Here is a 23,797-nt window from a genome sequence, read left to right as displayed (position 1 = left end):
TCCCCACCTTGATTTCAGTGATACATATTCGTCCAAACAATGTAAACTCCTCCAGATGGCTCAGAGCTCAAACCAGCACAACCGTCTAGGTCGCCATCTTGCGCCAACCCTACCGGTGCATTTTTATTTATTGTACTTTGCAGCAGTGACGTAAAATGCATTGCGCTCAGTTACGGCAGCTGAGAGGTCGTGAGTGAACTGTGGGCCTTTGGAAGGTTAAAGTGAACCGGACGGTCAGTGTTTGTATTTACAATTTTGGAGCTTTGTATCATACATGTGCCATCCATAAAATTGCTAGCACTAATGTGAATCCGATGCTGTCCGTAAATGTCATTAGAATAAACGCATTCTGCTGTTTAGTTATCAGACCTCCCGTTAGGCTATGATGCTAACAGTAGCTAAACTACGATTATCAATACATTTCACAACGCTGCAAATGTTAAATAGCATCACGTTAGCTGTTTCTAATTGTTAATAATTACTTGATTCAATCGATGACTAGTTTAACGCTTGATTATGAATATGTATCCAGATTCAGGTCAGGTGTTGTATTGTGTTGTAGCTAAATAAGTTATATTAGATTAATGCATGCACAGAATTCCGCTGTTATTTAAGTACCGTTGAAGTCAGAATTATTAGCCCATACCCCCCTATATCCCAACCCCCCCCCCCCTTCTGTTTAACAGAGAGAATTTTTTTTCAGCACATTTTTAAACAATAGTTTTAATAACTCATCTCTAATAACTGATTTATTTTATCTTTGTCATGATGACAGTACATAATATTTGATTAGATATTTTTCAAGACACTTCTATACAGCTTAAAGTGACATTTAAAGGCTTAACTAGGGTAATTAAGTTAACTAGGCAGGTTAGGGTAATTAGGCAAGTTATTGTATAACGACGGTTTGTTCTGTGGACTATCGAAAAAAAATTAGCTTAAAGGGGTTCATAATGTTGTCCCTAAAATGGTTTTTAATAAATTAAAAACTGGTTTCATTCTATCTGAAATAAAACAATTAAAACTTTCTCCATAAGAAAAAAATATTATCAGACATACTGTAAAAATTTCCTTGCTCTGTTAAACATCATTTGGTAAATATTTAAAAAAGAGAAAACCATTCGAAGGGGTGCTAATAATTCTTACTTCAACTACATATATATATATATATATATATATATATATATATATATATATATATATATATATATATATATATATAATGTTAATAGCTATTTCTTTGTCACATATTTTAAATAATGTGGCAAAATTATGTTCTCAAATCTAGAATTTAAACATTTCAAAAATTATAATAAATGTAAAAATCTAAAATGCAAAACTCAAGATTTTATGCAAACGAAAGAGCAGTATGGAAAATGTGCTGGTATTTTATTGCAATCCTAAATTATTTTTGTAAAAATTACTTGCTAAACTCATGACAACTCTGACAACTTTTTTTTGTTGTTCTTTTTGTTCTTTTCTTTTTCTTAATTTTGTACCCATGTAATTGTCTGCTTCCAAAAAATTAAAAACAGACGTTTTCTTTTAGCCTCATAGTTTGATGTTGCCGCCATGTTGCTGTACTGGTTGTTACCAGGTTCCGAAAAAAAAAAGTGCTTATCGTTACTGACCGATAGGGGCCAGTGACAGTCCATTCTACTGTCCCGAGCATCTTTCACGTTGGCCCCGGGTCACTGTGCAGTCCTTATTGTTGATCCCTGATATACATAACAAACAGTGCATGTTTTTTCACAATCACATTTGTTATTATACGACAAGAAGCTTGTGCTGCACTATTATAAATATCCTCTGGATTATATGTTTATAGAATAAAGATAATGATGTTATAATTTGTTGCACAAAACTGAGTTTACATTCGTAAGACCTAAATGTATCACCATGAGCCACAGGTTTTACATTCATTTTTAAGTGTTTTAATTTATTTTTTCAGTTTTGATTTATTTTTTTTCATTCTAAAGTTTTCAGTAACCATAAACTTGCATTTATAAGATCCGCCAATAAACGTGATTCAGCTAAAAATGAAAAGGTATTAATTTAATTAATCTACTAATCAAGAACAAGTGGCATCTACTTCTTGGGTAGCTTGAGTATGAGTAAATTAAAAGTATTATTATTATTTTGAGTGGAAAAAAAAGCTTGTCTGCACTATTGGATTTCACATAAAGCATCTCTGCTGGCTTCCTAGAATCATGCCGTTCATTGACCTCCAGTCAAAGTTGGGCATCAATGTGGACAAGTGGCTGCTGGCTCAGAGCGGCGAGCAGCCTCGCAAGCGGGCGGCCTTCTGCCATGCCTTTGAGAAGGAGTGGATCGAGTGTTCCCATGCCATCGGCAAGACCCGGGCCAGTAAGGAGTGCAACATTGAGTGGGAAGACTTCTACGAGTGCATGCACCGCTTTAAGACTGTAAGTACAATCAGAAAGAAGTCATGTATTTAAAGGGAGAGTTCACCCAAAACATGTCATCATTTACTCACCCTTTACTTGTTCCAAAGCTGTTTAACTTAATTCATTTCAACACAAAGGAAGATATTTTGAAGAAAGCTGGAAACCTGTAACCATTGACTTCTATATTAATGTGGATGTCAATAGTGTTCAGCTTTCTTCAAAATATCTTTCTTTGTGTTCAAATGAATAAAGAAATTCCACACATAGACTTTACTTGAGCAGGCTGCCCAGGCAAATTATTTATGGCCACCAAAGTATATTTAGTGACACATTTTTTTCTACTATTATTTTCATCCTTACACTTTTTTTTGTATCCGCCCAATATAATTAAACGTCCGCGATCTACAAAGTAGTGGAAAATCATCTCTCACTTACCCGTTTCGTACTGCTCATTCTGTGTATGCAAGAACTGTCTAAACTCCCACAGACAGTCTCACATGCACTGCAGACCCACAGAGACGAGGCTTTTTGCATCCGGTGTGGGATTTCTAAATCTACTAAAATGTCCGGTATTTGGCCTTCGCTTTCACTGTATGCGAACAGCCTCGAGAGAAACCTTAAATAATGAATTCTTTACTCTTAACGACTCAGAAAAGCTTTACAGATGACGGAACTATATCTTAATTGGCTGCAAAATATTTCTACAGTTTTTGGTTCAGTGGTGCAACCAAAAATATTTAGGAGTGCATAAATTGTAACTTAGTCTTCTTTTAAGTCACAACTAGGCTACATTTTAACTTGCGCACTGCTGGTGCAACCGGCCAATGAACTTGAATACAGGAGAGAGAGAAGCAGATTTTACCTGTCGGTGTGTGCACATGGCTCCTGAATAGCATAAAAGTGAAAGAAAAATAGTGGATTTAGTTTTTTTTTTTTTTCAACAGTTTTTTTACTTTAACCCATTGAAAATAAACAGTTTATAACTGTTATAGATTTCTTAAATTAAAATATTGTTAAAAATCTAATTGTTTTGTTTGTCACATATAGATTTATATAGGGTAAAAGGTGTGTTTCAATCCGACTACCACTGTCCGCAAGTATATTAGATTAGATTAGATAAGATTAGAATCAACTTTATTGTCATAACACATATACTGTTCAAGGCAACAAAATGCAGTTTAGGTCAAACCAGGAGTGCAACAGCAGCAAATGCAGGATATAGGTATAATATATAAAGCGCAATTATAGAAAAACTATTGGTAAAATTTACAGATGGATGTACTATGAATATTGTATGCAGGTTGTATCAACTATGAACAGAGATTTATTATATGTATTATATATGTACAGGTTGCTATTAATAATCAGAAGTGTTGTATGAAGATAGATATGAGTGTAATTATAAATGTATATGTGCAGTGGATATGTACAATTCAAAGTGAAATGAATATGTGCTATTTTAATAGTGTAAATATTAGAATTGTACATATTTCACTTCGTTGTACATATTTCAAACCTGTGGAAAGCACTGATAATTCGTCAAGGTTTAAAAACACATGAGGATGAAGATGTAGACATGTTGGAGAATTTTATTCAGAGTACCTAAATGGCCGACTGAGAATAGACCCATGTTTTACAACGATTGGAAATTTGTGGTCTTATTTTATGGTATGTTTATATTTGCATTTATTTTTGCATACAGTATGTTTAATTACTTATTGCTGTATGTTGTTCTGAAAGATGTTTTTCTATTTTTAAGAAAGCCAATAAATAAAACGCACAAGGATGAGGTCATTTTTATTTTTGGGTGAACTATCCCAATAAGTTTTATTTGCATTATTAAAATTACGATCACTCCATACAGATGAAGCGCTTGAAAGAGATCAGCACGCAGAAAGAAAAGATGATTAAAGAGGGAACTTACACACCTCCTCCACACCACACAGGCAAAGGGGAGCCGCTGTCCTGAACCCAGACGCCACAGACCCAACATACAGTCACCCTCAACACTGTCATGCTGTTGTACAGTTGATTCCTCACTCATGTATTATAATTCTCTTGCTGTATCAACATTGTTTAATATACAATAAATCAATTGATTCCATGTCATTGTTGTTGTATGCTTGCATGCATTATTTTTCAATGGAAATATCTAATACAGTCTTTGATATTTTGCAATCAAAAGAAGGAAGTGAAATGGTCAACTGTTTGGTTACTAATACTCTTAAACCTATTTGGGAGTGTTTTATTTAATTGCTGCAGCCTGGAAACCTCCAAGTGGGAGTGATGACACCGCATGTAGGCTGTGTTTAGGATTGGTGAAATTGTAGTAGACGTTAATAAAACAACAGGTTACTGTGAGGTTGGCTTTAGGGTTGAGGTAGGTGTGGATTTTTATAAAACACAACCTCACAGTAACCTGTTGGCTTTAGGGTTGTGATAAGTGTAAGCATTCATAAAACACACTAAGTTGTCATGTACAACACATTACATTAATGAAAACTCCAGGAAGTGTGTCTGACCATGCCATTTGACCTCTGTTTATATGCTTCTCCATAACGCCATACATTTTGAGAAAAACTGACATTTCAGCAAATATATATTTTTGAAGTTCCCTGTTTTGTGGACTTGAAGAAGGCATTCGACCGTGTCCCTTGTGGCATTCTGTGGAGGGTGCTCTGGGAGTATGGGGTCAGAGGTGCTTTGTTAAGGGCTGTCTCGTCTCTTCATGAACAGAATAGGAGTCAGGTTTACATTGCCAGGCATTAAGTCAGACTTGTTTGCATGTTGGACTCCAGTAGGGCCACCCCTTGTCACCAATTCTGTTAATTTTTATGGACAGAATTTTAGGTGCAGCCTTGGGCTGGACAGGGTCTGATTCGGGGACCACAGGATTTCATCTCTGTTATTCGCAGATGATGTTGTTCTGTTGGCTTCTTTAAAAATGGACCTTGAGCATGCACTGGGGCGGTTTGCTGCTAAGTGTGACGCGGCTGGGATGAAAGTCAGCACCTCCAAGTCTGAGGCCATAGTGCTCCACCGAAAAAAAAGAGGATTGCCACCTCTAGGTTGGAGGAAAGTCCTTACCCCAGGTGGAGGAGTTCAAGTATCAGGGGGTTTTGTTCACAAGTGAGGAAAGGATGGAGCGTGAGATTGACAGGTGGATTGGTGCAGCAGTAATGTGATAAAGAAGGAGCTCAGCTGAAAAGCAAAGCGTTCGATTTACCGGTCAATCTATGTTCCTACTCTCACCTATGACCCAAAGCTCATGACCGAAAGGACAAGATCTCGGATACAAGCGGCCAAAATGAATTTCCTTCGGAGGGTGGCTGGGCGCACACCCTTATGGATAGGGTGAGGAGCTCTGACACCCGGGAGGAGCTCAGACTACAGTCACTGCTCCTCCTCATCGAGGGAAGTCAGCTGAGGTGGCTCGGGCATCTGTTTCCTGCAAAGTTCTGCCATGACTGAAAGATGTTAGACATTTTTTATTAAACAGTATTTTTTTTTTCTCTTGTGATATTCAATTGAATGATTTCAGGAAATTAATTATTTAAATTTTATACCTCTTTGCAAAAAAGTTACTGGTTATATGTATTTGTGATTAATTGGTGTATGCTTTAAGTAAAATGTAATGTTTAATGTTGATTTTGTTGTTGTTGATAAAGTCATTGAAAATGTAAAATCAGAATATTCTCGTTTAGAGCATTGCTGAATATATTTTTATTGTGTCAATGTAAAAAATTGCATGTTCAAAGACCTTAACTATTAGATAAATAATTGACATATTTTACAAATATTTATTTACATATTTTGTAATGTATTGATGGAAAACATTTCTATTATATTCATCTTATGATATTTAGTTTAAGGGTTTCAGAAATTCAAAATAGTACTTTTATACCGCTCTGGAATTTTTTTTTTTTTTGTTATTGGTCAAAGTTATTGGTTATTAAATTTAAAAAAAAAATTTAATTCGTTTTTTTTTTTTTTTTTTTTTTAATGGTCAAACTGGGATTTTTTTTGTATCTTCATTGACAATTTAAAATAGTTTAAAATAGGTTGCAGAGCAAGTTAAGAGAATTATTTGCAGAATAATGTATAATAATGCCATTATTTTATTTAATGTGTATTTGCATATTCAAAGACCTTAAATATTAGATTAAACTGTCAATATTTAGCATTTCTAAATTTTAAGGATGGAAAACATTTTATACAAGAATCAAATATATATTTCAAATATATAAGAAAATAAACATATATTGGTTAGTATTATTGTACTAAAATTATGTTTATTTTGTTAATTATTTAGAACCAACAAAACCTTTTTCTCATATATATATATATATATATATATATATATATATATATATATATATATATATATATATATATATATATATATATATATATATATATATACATACATACATACACATATATACATATACACACACACACATACATAAACGTAAGTACTTTTAAGGCATCACTTACGTGCCTGTTTAAAGACTTTAAATGCATTTTTATTTGAGTCTCATTTCATTCTTCAAACAGTGGGAGACCATATGATTATCTGTAATTTTTTCATAACAAATCAGAGCCTGAATTTAGCCCGTCTTTTAGTGGTTGGTTAAGCTTCCCAAGGGACCGCTTCCAGCTGAAGGCGTAATATGAGTACATCCATCCACATTTGACATCCCAATTACATTACTAAGCCAGTCGCCCTGACAAGATTTGTTATTTAGTATGTCGGTCAGTGGGTGGCAGCAACAAACCACTCTTTCTGAGCTTCAATTAACTTCCATTGTTGATTAAAAACTAAGTCTACAGCACAGCAGGGAAAATACTTTTACAGGGAGACGAAACCTAAAAAACAATTGGATAAGCATGATTCATACACCACTTGAATAATTATGAGTATATGGCTCATAAAATGCTAGATATTTCTGAGATTCTTAGAAAAGCTTGATTTTAGCAAAGATCAAGTGCAAAGTCGAGTATGTGGATGGAATGAAGTCACGCCAACCATCACAAGGGTTCAATTAAGCTTATTTAAGGTTCAAGTCTGGCTATAAAGAGTTAGACGTGACAGTAAGATCTAGTACATTTTAGACATTGTTTGTTTTCATGTGATAATCAGTCGAAATTGGGCAAAGAATGTTCACAGGATGTGCGCTGGTATTTTTAGCAGGGCTGCTCTCCTATGATGGGTTTTGTTTGATCAGTAAAGCAGCAGCAGTTAATCCTTCACTGTCACAGTCAATTCAGCTCACTGAGGACTGAATGATTTTTTCACTGCAAATTCATTTCCGATTATACTTTTATTATTTATTTTACTATTAATCGGACCTTGCAAAAATAGGTGCTTAGAAATTAATGTGTTATATCAGAGAAATCTGTAAATGTTAGTTACAGTGCAGAAATATGTGCACTTATTTTGAAAATTAATACCTTTAAATTTTTTGGTGAATCTAAGTGTAATATTTTGGTGCACACTTTCTGACAAAAGTCTTGTTGTCGATCAAAGTTGTAAGAGCAACAAATAATATCTTGATTTCTAGTTGATCATTTGTAAAAGGGGCAGAAGGTAGATTTTTCAGATGAATCATCTGTCAAACTGCTTCCCAATCATCACAAATACAGCAGAAGACCTGTTGGGACCTGCATGGACCCAAGATTCTCATAGATCCCAGTCAAGTTTGGAGAAGGAAAAATCATGGTTTGGGGTTACAATCAGTATAGGGGTGCGTGAGAGATCTGCAAAGTAGATGGCAACATTAACAGCCTGAGGTATCAAGACATTTGTGCTGCCCATTACATTACAAATCACAGGAGAGGGCAAATTCCTCAGCAGGATAGCACTCCATCTCATACTTCAGCCTCCACATTAAAGATCCTGAAAACAAAGTAGGTCAAGGTGCTCCAGGATTGGCCAGCCCAGTCACCAGACATGGACATTATTGAGAATGTCTGGGGTAAGAGGAAAGAGGAGGCATTGAAGATGAATCTAAAGAATCTTGATGAACTCTGGGAGTCCTGCAAGAACGCTTTCTTTACCGTTCCAGGTGACTTTATTAATAAGTTATTTGAGTCATTGCAGAGATATATGGATGCAGTCCTCCAAGCTCATGGGAGTCACACAATATTAATTCTTTTTCCACAGCACAATGACTTTATATTCTATACTGTACATTATTTCTGTTAAGTGACAAGACTTTTTTCAGAGCAAAGTCAGACATACTGCCCTAATTCATTCATTCATTTTCTTTTCGCCTTAGTCCCTTTATAAATCTGGGTTCACACTTGTACACTAAGGATAATTTAGCCTACCCAATTACCTGTACCGCATTTCTTTGAATTGTAGGGGAAACCGGAGCACCCGGAGGAAACCCATGCGAATGCGGGGAGATCATGCAAACTCCACACAGAAACGTCAACTGACCCAGCCGAGGCTCGAACCATGCAGCGACCTTGCTGTGAGGCGACAGCACTTCTGCGCCACCACGTCGCTACATTCCTAATGGAATAATTAAAAATTAAGGATTGATTAGGTAAGCGTAATCTAGAGGCCTTTGCCTTTCATATAAGCCACTTCTGATTCCAAATGATCAACTAGAAGTTAAGTTATTCTTTGTTGTTCCTAAAACTTAGATAGGCGACAAGACTTTTGTCAGGTAGTGCACGTGTAAAAATATAATATTTTAGTCACCGAACATCTTTAGTGATAGAAAGATAATACTTTAAAATTCATGTGAAATATTGCAAAAATCATGTTGTATATATTTTTTTCTTGATTTTTGCTCCTTTATTTAATTTTTTATTTAATATTTTCCCCTGACTTAAATTTGGGCTACTAATTTTGGACCGTTATCCTACGTTATTGTGTTACCTTAGCTCCAGATTTAGCTTCAGTACTGAATAATATAATGTATATGCTCAAATATAATATTGCTAAGCCTCCTATAGAAAGCATTAGTTTAAATGAGAGATTTGTGAGAGGTGTACTCATATATGCTGAGCACTGTATATGTCTATATACAGGTAAAAGGAATACAGGTAAAAGGAATTTCGTCATCATTTATTAACACTCAAATGGTTGTGTGTTTATGAATGTCTTTCTCCTGTTGTACACAAAACAAAATCCTACCCATCAGATTATGCTACCAACACTGTATTTGAATGGTTCTGAGGTTGGGGTTAGGGATTAAGTAGGTAAGTTAGTAGGTTATGGTGGTATTACAGCTTCATATCACACTACTCTGCATAAAGTTTACACTGGCAAAATCTGATGGGTAGCATATTGTGTCATCAAAATGAGCTATACCTACTTTTTGAACGGGAGGTAGGACAAATCAACAGAACGCCGGAAATGACACAAGCTTCACCCAAAAGATAGTAAGACGATCTACAAGAGGCATCATCGTGGGAAAAAAATATTTCTTCACCTGTATTTTTGAATGAAAACTTTAGGTCAGAATCTGCCAAGGATATGAATAATTTCAGGTTTGACATTATGTAGGAGCTATAATACTATGGAAGTCAATAGCTGCAAAATCGTTCACTTGCTCACTTGTTCCAAACCATTTTGAGAACTCTCTTGAACACAGAAGAAGAGTGTTAGAAGAATGTTGTGTATTGAAGAATGCTGGAAACCTGTAACCTGACTTCAATAGTGTTTGTTTTTCCTTATTGATGTCAATGCTTACAGGTTGCTGACTTGCATAACAAAATATCTTCTTTTATGTTTAACAGAGGATTTAAAAACTATAATTATATAATTAATAATAATTATAACACATTTTTAAAGTATTCTATGAGGCTACCCTTAAGGAACTGAAGACCAAAAGTTACCATTTTGGATGGCCTGGGTGAGTAAATTATCAGCAAATGTTAATTTTATGGTGAATAATCCTTATATAATGGTCTTGGAATTGAGATAAGATAATTTTAACATGATTTGCAAGCAATTAAAGCGACCTTTACCTATATTGCATTTCACACTGAAATGAGATTATTTGATTTAATATGTTGGAATTTTGATTGAATTTGATTGGTCTTATGATTGTTTGTACATAATGCTCCTAATGAAAGATTATTAAAATCCTCATCATCATCATTAAAGAGGGATGGGCTAAAGCTGGAGGAGAAAGGAGAGAGTGAGGAAGAGGAGGAGGAGGGGGCTGGAGAAAGAGAGAGCGGGAGAGAAGGAGGGATATGAAAGGAGGGGAATAGACAGCCATTACCGAATCACAGTCTCCATACTGCTCCTCCGTCTACCGGGTCGGTGGAAACGAACCGAGTGTCAGTGTTTCTCTGGCCGGCTGAGACGCGTGTTTGTCAGGATTGGGAGCCAGCGCATCCCCGCCTCTGTCACCCAGCGCGCGGTAACGGGCACTGCCGTTATACGGTAAGATGGACCAAATGTCCGTTATTATTCTGTCCGACAGCTACGGGGTGTAGTGTCTGAAAATTGTCGTTTTTTTCGCGGGTGTCACCATTTTTCTAGCTTTGTGTTAGAATGTTCGCGTTTGGTTACAAAGCGCTGAAATATCACGTAAAAAGCTAGATTCCCTACAAGCATCCTCATTTCCATTTAATCACCGGGCATCGGAAGTGCTTTTCTCTACAGAGAACGAACCGCGAGGTGTTAATTTCTCAACTTAATTTATTACAGATTAATATAATGATTTATTCATTTCACGTCTTAATGAATTTGTCCTTACAGGCAGCTCGTTATTCAGTGTGTTTGGACAAAGAGACTCTGCACATCTCTGTGGTCACTCTACTCGGTTTCCGCCACATTACACGGTCTTACAATGATGTTTGATGTGTGAACGAATCGTTCCTTAGAGTCGAATCTTTTAAGAGGCTCTGTTGAGTTCAGCCCATTAAACTTGACCGAACAGTTCGTTCTCGAAATAGGGAATCCACCCAGAACAGTTCATCAATGTCAAAAATGACAACTAATTGATAATGATACAAATAAAAAGTATGGAAACAGGGTTATTGACTTTTTCCACAGATGTAATGGGCTAAAGCACAAAATGTTTATGTTTATAGTGGATTAGGATAGGCCTAATAAAAATCCCAACGCGGCCTATGTAAACTAAAATTACTACCGTCAGTGTTGTACATGTAAAACATTACATTTAGAGGTCATTTTTGAGGTAAAAACAACAAATAACTCGAAATTAGTCGTGATGTAAATGCACGGCTAAATTCGATTTATTGAAACAATTTGTTCAAAAGAACCGATTCGTTAAATGAGTCGGATTTTCCATCACTATGCAGCGGTACGTGTTAGAAGAAGGGGCGTTCCTAGACAAATAAATGAAGATATTGTACGCACATGTCTTTTCTTTCATAAATGAATACTCATTCATCATAGCATGAGAGAAAGTAGCAAAAGTGGTGTGGCGTTTTAATAAGCCTATTTAAGAATTGCTGATCCAAAATGTTTAGTTAAAAAGGAGTGTAAAGCATCTACAGATATCTATCAGCATCCACAGATGGTTTTCTACATTGTGCTCCCGTAGAGATGCACATATGCAATGTTGACCTGCTGCGTGAGTGTAGCCATCCTGCTCATTTCCGTTTAGACATCACCTCTTTTACAAAAACAGCCTATATTTAATGAAGTGAGCAGAGTCATTATTTTTTGTGATAACACCAAATTACATAATACATGTTAAATTCCCAAATACAACGTCTAAGCTGCAAATGATTATTGTACTATTGTATTAAATTACATCTCTAGTTATTCAAGCGTTGTTCGTATGTATCTACGTCAGTTTAATATCTTGAGGTTCATGACAGTTCGAGGCCTCGGGCACTGGCCCCATTGGCCTGATTTGTAATCCATCCTTGATCTGATCAAATGAGGCTTATTGAAGCTACCGCCCTTTGGCAAACATGCAAAACCTCAAAAATGAGGACAAATAGGGTCCGTGATTGCAGGCTGTCTTGTGATTTCCCTAATACAGGCTGTACATACATTTTATTCTTGCTAACAAGGTTAAGGTTTGTACATTTGCCTGTCTACGGTTTCCAGGTCAGATTTTTACAAATATTCAGTGGTTTCCAACTGCTTGTTCATGACCTGAAAATGGACCACAAGTTGTTTTTGTGGACAGTGACAAAAAAATTAACCTAAACAAAAAAATATTGCTGCAAGCAGCAATCAAGGGGCCAAGCAGTCAAGAGTCAGAATGATCAAAGCATTTCAGAGGCAAAAGAAGCAAGGTTAGTGAGGAGCATCAGACCAAGTGAAACATTGAGTTTTTTAACAATTACTTTTTGGGTTTTTTAGCTTTAATTTGGAAAGGACAGTGAAGGTTACAGACAGGTAAGTATTGGGAGCAGAGAGAGGGGAAGGGTCGGCAAAGGCTGGGAATCGAACTCAGGTTGCCGTGGGCACCATAGTGCTATATGTTGGTACACTTAATCACTAGGCTACTGGCGCAGACGAGTTTATGAATACATTTGAAGTATGTTTCAATTACTATATCAAAACAATTAACTTATGAATGATTTTTTGGTTTACAACTGTTGACCAATAAAAATGACAAAATGCAGCTAGCCATATAATCATGGGTAGGATAGCAATTATAAACACAGAAGGCTTGAGCAACACTGTTTTTAATTAGAACAAGAGTGATGACGTAATGTCCATGCATATTATATGTTCTATAACGCATATGTGAACACTTGATAATTGAAGAGTTCATTCGCAAAAATAGATAACCAGTTTTTTATATTAGTCAGAAATGTAGTTTTTTGAAGTTGTATTTTACAATGCTCAATGTAAAAACATGATTTCTGAAAATTACTAAAAATTCCTGTTTTTGTAATTTCACCCCATATATCAGATCCTTTGCAGACATAAAAACATGAGATCTGACAAATACAAAATATTGAGTTACACAGAGGTGTCAGGGTGAGGCAGTGGCGCAGTAGGTAGTGCTGTCGCCTCACAGCAAGAAGGTCGCTGGTTCGAAGCTCGGCTCAGTTGGCGTTTCTGTGTGGAGTTTGCATGTTCTCCCTGCCTTCGCGTGGGTTTCCTCCGGGTGCTCCGGTTTCCCCCACAGTCCAAAGACATGCGGTACAGGTGAATTGGGTAGGCTAAATTGTCCGTTGTGTGTGTATGTTTCCCAGAGATGGGTTGTGGCTGGAAGGGCATCCGTTGTGTAAAAACTTGCTAGATAAATTGGTGGTTCATTCCGCTGTGGCGACCCCAGAAAAATAAAGGGACTAAGCCAACAAGAAAATGAATGAATGAATGAGTTTCACTGAGGTTTCATGAAAACCTATTTTAACAACACTGTCATACCTAAAATGTAGTGCAAGTAGAGTAAAAGTATCTGTTGTAAATGTTACTCAAAGTAAGAGTAAAAAGTAGAGCTTTCAAAAATACTCAAGAGTAGTGAGTATTACGCTGTAAAAAAGCTGATGCATTCATTCATTTTCTTGTCGGCTTAGTCCCTTTATTAATCTGGGGTCGCCACAGCAGAATGAACCGCCAACTTATCCAGCAAGTTTTTTACGCAGCAGATGCCCTTCCAGCCGCAACCCATCTCTGGGAAACATCCACACACACATTCACACACACACAATTTAGCTTACCCAATTCACCTGTACCGCATGTCTTTGGACTGTGGGGGAAACCGGAGCACCCGGAGGAAACCCACGCGAACGCAGGAAGAACATGCAAACTCCACACAGAAACGCCAACTGAGCCGAGGCTCAGCCCAGCGACCTTCTTGCTGTGAGGTGAAAGTGCTACCCACTGCGCCACTGCGTTACCAAAAGCTGATGCATTTACATGTAATTTGTGGATGTGTGTAAATGTAACATTCTGTAGTGCGTTTAGTTATTGCCCAGCAGGCACACAATGTCATAAGATGTTAATATTAGGTTAGATTTAGGTTGTGATGTCAGGTGACCAAAATTCAATGTCTAGCCAGTGTTTAAGGACAACATTATTTTGATGTCCAATAACAATATCAAATGACGTTGATATTTGGTTGATTTTAGGTTGATTTTAGGTTGTTAATAGAAAGCGACCAAAATCCAACGTCGAGCCAACTACTTAAGCCAACATCATTTTGACATTATTTGTTAAGTATAGCAACCAAAATCCAATGTCTGATAGACGTCATAGTGGTAACGTCCACACAACATCAAACTGTAACATCATGTTGATTTTAGGTTGGACGTTGGACATTGATGTCGGCCTGATGTTGGGTTCTGACGTCAACCTGATTTTCATTTCCCCACGGTGTTGGGGTACAACGTCAATCTGATGTCATGTTGACATTTTGTGCCTGCTAGGTGTTTAAGGCCATTTCGGTCATCATACAGTAAACATTTGTCATCTTCTCATCAGTGACATGCATCTAAACAGTCTCTGGGTCATTGCCTGTAAAGATTTTCAACATCTTTTTTTGGACACTTGCTTTCAAACAGTTTGCTGCAATTATAAATCACCCATGTCTTGAGGTAGTTCAGTATAATGTGATTTACCTTCTATGTGCGATTTGATTGGACAGGAATCACAGGACTGATTTTTCTAATCCCCATAGACAAGAAGTGTCAGCACGTTGAAGGAAAGTAGTGGAGTAAAAGTACCGATACTGCACTAAAAATGTACTCAAGAGGAAAGTAAAAGTACACATTTATAAAACTACAGTAATTTACAATTCCTAAAAAAAAGTATTTGTTTGAGTTTGAGTATTTGTAATTTGTTACTTTACACCACTGTCACTTACAGTATAATGTATAATATGGATCCAAAAGCAAAACTAATGCTTCTAATATAGAACGAAAGGCATTAATTGATACTCAAAACCACACAGAAGGATTGACCGCATGATATTACGTCCAGATTAAATGTCAGATTTTCCATAAGAGCTAATACCTAGCTGCCCACAGCATTCTGAATAATGCAAAGCCATTATTCATGGCTATGATAAAATCCCCTCCTCCATTGCTTTTCCCAGCAAGTGTCGTTATTGAGTGAGTGTGTCTATAGTGATGTGTCAGTGTTACTCATAGCAGATGCTTCAGTCCTCATGGGTGAATGCACACGTGAGCATATCTTTGCACACATTGTATAAACACCAGCGAGAGAACAAATGCCACCAGCCTCTGTTTCACAAACGAATCATTTCTCGGAGCGGTGGCGCAATATTGAGGCTGTTCTGGGATGTTGTCGGAAGCCGAACATTTGTGCAAATGCAGAGCCAGTTGCAGAGAGACTTTAAATCAACACAACAGTTCTGTGTCGGTGCATTCAACTTAGTGTGGAGTGGGAAAGAAATGAGAGATGAAATAATGAAACAAAATTCAGCAGTGTTTTCCTCGCTTCCCTTCACATGCAGGCATAATGACATAGCAAGGTTTTGAATACAGCATTGCCTCTATTTATATCTGTTGGCTGCCACTGAACAACCATGCTGTCAGGCAGCAGCGGGATGGCAAAGAAATCTAGCTTCAGCAACATGGTTTCTGGTGAACTTAGTTCTGCTTTTAGTCGCAGTAAATACAGAGCTTAGCATATCCAGTTATATAGAGGGAATATTTACACTTCATGATATATATAGAAAGGATTTCCAAGACATACTTCACAGAGACCTGTTTTTATTTGTGCATTGCATTTTTGTAACCTATATAAGTATTTCTTGGAAATTGAACCTATTTCCCTGGGGTTGCGAGTACTACGTTCTGCTGCTTCAGCAACAGAAACTGATGCTCAATACACATGCTAGACAATATTATTCAGATCAAATGTCTGTTTCTGGTGTAGGACATGTTTCCTGGTCAGATTTGTTCAGATAAATCAATGGTTCTCAACTGTAAAGATATGCACGTAGTATCCGTGACATCACCCATAGGTTTCTGAAGATAACAAATGAAACAACAAGTAGGAGTGGCCAACCGTCGCTATTTTGTTCGAGCATCATCACACTCACCAAATAAAGGCAAAGAGGCGGATCATCGTTGGAGCTACAAATGCCTGCTAGCATTTTGCTTAGACAGCTTTTCTTTGAGAGAAATGCTTAATACTTCATTACCTGCGACTCGTTTGTGTTCTGACCACATGGGCTTGGTTATATGCTAAATCAATAAATTGTTTAGACTTTTAAAAACACTTTTGTAATACATTGAGCCACTAAACATTGTTCTTATGATGTTTTTCTACAGGAGGAAAACGTGAATTACTTCCAAACACTTTTATTTATGAAATCCAGGCATAAAAGTGTATGACAACAATTCAGATGAGTGTTCTATAGCCTACAGCTAATCAATCTGTCAGATTCTGGAGTGCATTACAGGTCTAAACAAATTTATAAATAAAACAAATACATTTATAGATATGATATATAACTATGTAATTTCACTTACCTGGGAAATGGGGGCCACATGAATGGTTTGTGAGCACAATTAAGTGCACACAGCATGCCATATCATCTGATAATTGTCTGAAATAATTCCAAAAGGCAACTGACTGTGTAAAGCCATATAAAAGAAAAATACGATGCATATGCCGAGTTCAGTGGCTAATCAGTGGCCATGCCTTTAATTATGCAGACATAAAATAACTTAATAAAAAGGAAATGGATGAGTTATAAAAAAATTCACCTCCTCACAGCTGTCATGAAGGGGAGTATTAGCTATATGCACCGAAACCCTCTTTTGTACCAGGCTGTAAACATGTTTTTATCAGCTGTAAAATTGGCCAATTTAGCATTGTAGTCAGTGAACATCTGGAGTTTGTGGAGTCAGTCCCCAAAGGCGAGTCGATGAATTGCAGTTTTAGTAACTTCTGTATTGGCTTCCTGAGGGAGAGCGGGAGGTTGCCGCTTGGTTGTAATTCAAGAAATTGGCATTTGAGTGGACAGGGAAAATTAAAGTAATTGAAAAAAATGCAAATAATAATATAAGTCTAATTAAATGAGGGTTCACTTGCAACGTGAATAAACATAGTTTATCCACAATCAAATTGCTGAATGTACTAAACCAATACTTTAGTGACTTTTTAAAGGGATGGTCCAGAGTGTATATTTAAGGATTAGTTGTGTTTATGGGGTGCAAAGCAATGTGTGCTCATGTTTCATTTGTAAAACATCATGTAATTTTTTCATCTATCTTACTTTGATTATATACAGCTACTCAGCTGACATGAAAACGACTGTCATATTTTCTAGTTTTTCTGGAAGCCCGCCCTCAAGAGGCTCTGATTGGTCAGCTAACATGATGTGCTGTGATTTGTGAATTGGCTCCAGGTCACCAGGAAGCAAACACCTCTAACTAACACGTGATTTGTCGTTGTGTAAATACTGTCAGTCAGTGTAACTGTTAGCTGTATCAGTTTGAGCCTGAATCAGACAGACACATATCTACATTACATATGAACTAACGTGTAAAATATAATATCTTAGTCGACCACCCTTTCAATAAAATTTTTATTTGTTGTCATCCCTAAAGTAGAGTTAAAATGTGTTCTAAAGCAAAAAACTAATACAGATAAATGGATGCAATGCTCCATTTAATGAATAGAAAATATTTTATTATTTGTCTAATTTTGTAAAAATAGAACATAATTTTTGAAAAAAAAAAAACTGTATATTGAATAAAATAATATAAATGCATACACATGAATGAAAACCAGTACCGCTTACTTTTGTTTTTGCAAGGAATATTTAAAGATAATATAGAAAAATCATGTCAACATAATATTGTATATAAACTAATAAAAATGACTATTTGTAAAACTGTCATGATAATGTGACAGTTTTGAGCGGGTCAATCTGTGCTTTTTAAAACACTATTGGTTGGGTTGTTGGAAGGAAGAGGTTGGGTCAGTTGATCGGTCAGTTAGTCAGTTGACAATCAGTCGACAGCGGCCTCTGGTGGATTTACACGAGAACAGCATGCACGAATGGCAATCACGATAGAAATTTGAGATGAGAAAAAACATACGCTGTGGCCTCTCGTGGATTTGCGAAAACAAAAAACGCAAAAAACATATCTCCTGGGACGTATTAAGCACTCAAGAGAAATGTATAAAAGGGTACGTTTTCAAAATGGGTTGCATTTTTTAAATCTATCTTTAGTTGCCTGAAATCTCCTGCACCTGCTAACCAGACATCAAAAAAAAACAAAAATGCTTTTATATGTTTATGGTTACCCATAGATTGCTTCCTAGGAGGATTTTCTCTCTCCCTGTGTGTGTGGGTGTGTGTATAAGTCCCCTCACCCCTCTGCTCAATTCATACTCTATACCATTGAAAAAACACTGATCACAGCCTGGGACAACATTCCTAGTTGTCTCCCCTGACAACTGCCCCCTGCATGGTCAAACCACATTTCCAGAAACAATAAAGCAAAAAAAAAGTTAACAAAAAAGTCACACTTTAGTAACAATTTAGTTTAAGTACCAATTCTTACTATTAACTAGTGGTGTATTAGGATATTTAGGATGTTATTAAAATATTGGCTGCTTATTATTACTTATAAAGTACACGTTTTGCCTGATTTTATTCTACATCCCTAATCCGAACCAATACCTAAACCTAACTACTATCTTAATAATTCTGATACCTCAATAACAATTAATAAGTTACAAAATCTTAGTCTTTTCTTAAGTTGTACTCATAGTTAATGGTTTGATAATAGCAACAACTGTAACTTAAAGTTTAACCATAAAATCATTTAAAAAAGTCATTTATTACTAGAAATTTAATGGATTTCATGTTTTTTACATCATCTTAAACACCTTTATTTCCCATTGACCTAACATTTAGAGTTTTAGTGTATATTAAAAGAACATAAACGATTTTCAATGGAGCTCTCCACAACATCTCCAGTCAGTTTGCATTGAGCTCACTTGTATTGATGAGTTCAGCTGTTGTGGAGTAATGTGATGGACAGGAACCCACTCGAGCCCCCAAGGGCCCCATTTCTTCCAGCTGATCACAGAGGAATGCACATCAGAGAGGTCTGGCCCAGCCGAATGCAATGTCCAATACTGATCAAGACCTGTTTTAATAGCACTGTAACTGAAAAGAGAGTTCGATCCTCCTGACACTTTTTCTTATCATCATCATCATTGCTGAAGTGAGTCAGCGGGGTTTACCTGAAGCATCGGTTTTTATCTGTTTTACTTTCATTTATTGCAGACTACAATAGTGTCTACATTTTGCACTCTGGTAAAGGGCCGCGCGATGTAGTTTTAGCATTAGACATAATAGTTTAGATAAAACTTTTTTTTGCAAAGTTTAACCATAACATAGTGAAAGTTTATCAGTTGAATGTGTTATTAAGACTTGTGACTAAGCATTTTAAGAGTGTTTGAAGCACAAGAAAATCACAATTATGTATGTTTTATACAAGGGTTTATTGTTTTTATTTATGAAATGTTTACAAATGATTTATGGGCATATTATTACTCTACATTCACTTCATAACACTAAAAATACTGGGTTCCACAGAATTCCTTCATGTTGTCCCAACACATATTGATTATTCATTAATTTTCCTTCGGCCTTGCCCCTTTATACATCAGGTGTCGCCACATTGGAATGAATCGCCAACTTATCCAGCATGTGTTTTACATAGCGGATGCCCTTCCAGCCCTTTCATTTCACAATATACACAATCCTCAGACACCTTCAGGATTTTTCACAGTTAATTTACTTTGTATAAAATTGTGATAATATATGATGCTTTGCTGATCATCTGTGTCAGAAAAAAATCATCTTAATAATGTCAGATAAGATTTAATTGAAAGGAACAGTATAATTTACAACCAACCACCAACAACAAAAACCGGACAACTGTTATTATGACAATTATCAATGTGTTGTTGGTTCATCATCCTTATATACACTGTAAAAAGTCTATTAAGCTTCAGTGGTTGAAGTTGTGCTAAATTATTTTTTTTAAGTTGACTGAAAAGGCTGGTTAATGTCAAGTATACTTTACGGAATAATTTGGCACAACTTCAACCACTGAAACTTGATAAACTCAAAATTTCTTTGCAGCCAGTTGCCTTAAAAATTTTGAGTTAACTCAACTTTTTATTTTTTACTAAACGCTCAAATGAAGAAATCTAAATTAAAAGGCACCTCAACTCAATTTTTTACTTTCATTGAGCAAATTTTTTCAAACATGCTGTTTAATTTTTATGAGTAAACTGAGCTCAAAAATATGTCCACCTAACTTACAAATTTAAACTGAGTTAACATTGAGTAAGTTGGATTTTTTACAGTGTAGCCTCAATGATAATAAATCATGAGACATGAACTTCAATATTTCTGCATTTCTGACTCTGCATCTTTATCAGTCCCTATGTATGATGAATCTCTGGGTGTAATATGTCACATTTTACTTTATAATACTCACTAACATAAATAAACTATAGTGTCCTGCATCCACTAATAACAAAAAAATCAGATATGATATCTGAGCTATTCCATGCAAATGTAAATCTTATCATGACAAAAATAAAGTTTTCACTAAAATAGTGAAACCCTTTCTAGGTTTTTTGTGTATGCTTGCATTTTACAGTACAAATACTGAAAATTGCATCTGTCAAAGTTTTCAAACAATTATATTTGATTTACCAAAGTCATACACTTTAAAGTTTTACATCTGTCACCTCCATAACGTAGAGGCGGTACATACATAAAGAAGCTTTTTGCTCATAAATGCAAAAATATAAAATAAAATGAATAGTTTTTGTTCTATACTGAGCCTACTCCTTTTCATTAGCGTTATGTCCTTGGGTTGTGTAGTTTAGTTCACCGAATTTCTGCATAGTATGTTGTATTACTCCAAACTCGCACACTTTTTTGGTCACATCCATAATGCATGTTTATCTTCCTCATTTAAAATATTAAAAAATTTTTACAGACTGATATCTTTCTGAACCCACAACTCTACGGTGAGTTGTTTTGGAAAATATAAACAGATGTTTCAATATAATGTTATCATAGACTTTCTCTTTGAATTTATGTTTGAAGTTTTTACAGCAAATGTCACATCCACGTTGGAATTGCTCATGTGTTGTCATCACAGAATAAATTAAATATTTCAATGTCTGTTTTTTTTCTAAATGTACCGTTGCCCTACTCTGGTTTAACGTAGTAGTATGTCGTCCTGTGGGTGATGAATTATACAACTCCCACATTACGGAGTCTCTTACATGCTTCTGTTTTCGTCCTGACCTTATTTCTGTTTCCCGTTTTACCCTCCCAGCCCCCCGGTGAGATGTCTTCCTCGGACGAGGAGAGCCTGAGCGAGCGTTCGTGTGTAAGCGAGCGTTCCTTCCGCAGTGAAAGGTCCGGGGGCTCTCTGTCGCCCTGTGCCCACAGCACAGCCGGGCCCAAAGGGGACACTCTGCCATGGAACCTATCCAAACACGAGAGGCGCAAACGCAAGAGTCAGGACTCAGTGCTGGACCCCGCCGAGAGGGCAGTCGTCAGAGTCGCAGGTAAGAGTGTGTGTTTTAAAAAAAGGGCTTCAGTATTTAATCCTATTAACATTTGTTTTGATCTTGAGGTATAGCTGAAGTTTATGTAATGTGTAGTAATGATCAGTGTTGGGGAAAGTTACTTTAGAAAGTAATGCATTACAATATTGAGTTACTACCTAAAAGTAACTAGTTACGTTACTTATTTACATTTTTTGGTATGTAATGCAATACGCTACTTTTGAATTAATTTTGTGTAAGTTCTTCTGACCTGGTTGAAGTTTGATCTGTTTCAGAATTACAGGGTTTTTCTTCTTCTTTTTTATAAGAAGGAGCTCTGCAATTAACACAGCATCATATATCCTACACCTTCATTTACCTTAAAGAAAAACACATAAAAAAATAACTTCCTTACGCTCAAGCTATACGTCATATATACAAATTAATGAAAGTTTATAGCAGAGATGCCCAAAGTTCGCCAAGGGTGCCACTTAAACTAGAACCGCCACTGCGTATTAGTGTAGTAAAATCACTGTCCATTGAGACAATCTCCTTTTCCCTATCTTTTGTCCATTCAGATTAATGAGAAAACTTCCATCATAGAAATGTAAGGCTCTGTCCTCTTGGTTTCTGTCTGTTCCTGCATTCTCTCATTGAGTGTGGGATTGGTGACTATGGTCATTTTAATTCAGCTTTCTATTTTGTTTAAGCTAATTAATTACATTAAAAAGTAACTCGCATTACATTTTTAAAAAAGTAATTCAACTATTATTACTCAATTTTTAAAAGTTATGCGTTACTTTAATTGTTACTTAGAAAAATTATATTATTACATAACTGCCGTTACTTGTAATGCATAACAATTACCAACACTGGTAATGATGACAATGAAGTGAAGTTTATGTTGTTTTGATATTTTTTATACTAGCAAATTCTACTTATGGTCTTGTTTCTACTTCTAAATAATTCACATTTTCTAGACAAGTAAAGAAATACTGTTTTGTTTTTGGAAATAAAAAAGTCACAAGGGAGTTTTTTTCTTAAAACAAGCTAAAAATATCTGGAAATGGGATAAGTAAAATAAATGTGTTTCAAACCATGAACAAGATTATTTGACTTACTCACTGCAGATTATTTAGCTTTATTGTTTTAAGTTTTATTTATAAGCCTCATTTCAAAGCTGTTTTTTATTTGTTCAGATGATTACGAAAGAAGTTTTTTTTAAAGAATATTGTGTCAAATACATAAAATCGAAATAGTCCAAAACATATACTTAACAATGTATGGACAAAAAATAAAGTAAAAAAATTCCTTGATTTTAAATGAATATAAAATGTAAAATATCTGTTAATTAATAGTTTTCTTATTTTGTGATTCACAATTTTTTCCCATTTATTTACGGTTGTGAATTGTATTATGGGACGTTGATCTCTGCTCTGTCGACTTCTGATGTTGAAAATTCAGCTCTACAGTTTAACTAAGTGATTTTTATGGACAATTTTGTAGTTTGATGTAATATGATGGATAAGATAAAATAGTAAAATAACAGAAAATACAGTCAGTTTATTACAAGGTGTCTGTACAGTAATATACAACACCACGATAGACTACATATATATATATATATATATATATATATATATATATATATATATATATATATATATATATATATATATATATATATATATATATATATATATACATACTTTAAACTATTAAAAATGTTAAGTCTCTTTTTTAAACTTTTCAATGTTAAAATTAGTTGGCAGAAGGATCCAAATCCCATAATGCAATTTAAAAGCAATTCAAAAGTTTATTCAATAAATAAGCAGTACGGAAAAATACGGAAAACTGCTGATTTATAAATATGTTTACAGTTATATAAATAGTATAAGACTGAGTGCGTAAG

General features: G+C 35.6%; 2 protein-coding genes across 12 annotated transcripts in view; both read left to right on the top strand.

Moving 5' to 3' along the window:
- The first annotated feature begins 168 nt into the window (after nucleotides 1-168).
- ndufs5 (NADH:ubiquinone oxidoreductase subunit S5) lies at nucleotides 169-4,512 on the top strand. The gene is given in 3 exon segments (NM_001020633.1): nucleotides 169-233; nucleotides 2,207-2,426; nucleotides 4,273-4,512. Coding segments are annotated over 2 exon segments (321 nt in total). The 5' UTR covers nucleotides 169-233; nucleotides 2,207-2,210; the 3' UTR covers nucleotides 4,378-4,512.
- Nucleotides 4,513-10,627: 6,115 nt separating this feature from the next.
- macf1a (microtubule actin crosslinking factor 1a) overlaps nucleotides 10,628-23,797 on the top strand; it is a 311,815-nt gene continuing 298,645 nt past the window's right edge. For all 11 annotated transcript variants that reach the window (XM_073931813.1, XM_068215319.2, XM_068215321.2 and 8 more), the window contains exons 1-2: nucleotides 10,628-10,818; nucleotides 21,672-21,906. In XM_073931813.1, coding sequence (XP_073787914.1) covers nucleotides 21,684-21,906 — 223 coding nt within the window. In that variant the 5' untranslated portion in view covers nucleotides 10,628-10,818; nucleotides 21,672-21,683. The remainder of the gene's footprint in view (nucleotides 10,819-21,671; nucleotides 21,907-23,797) is intronic.

Source organism: Danio rerio, chromosome 19, assembly GCF_049306965.1.
Source record: "Danio rerio strain Tuebingen ecotype United States chromosome 19, GRCz12tu, whole genome shotgun sequence".
Taxonomy (NCBI): domain Eukaryota; kingdom Metazoa; phylum Chordata; class Actinopteri; order Cypriniformes; family Danionidae; genus Danio; species Danio rerio.
Note: the sequence above shows the minus strand (reverse complement) of the source record. Positions and strands in the feature narration are given on the sequence as shown.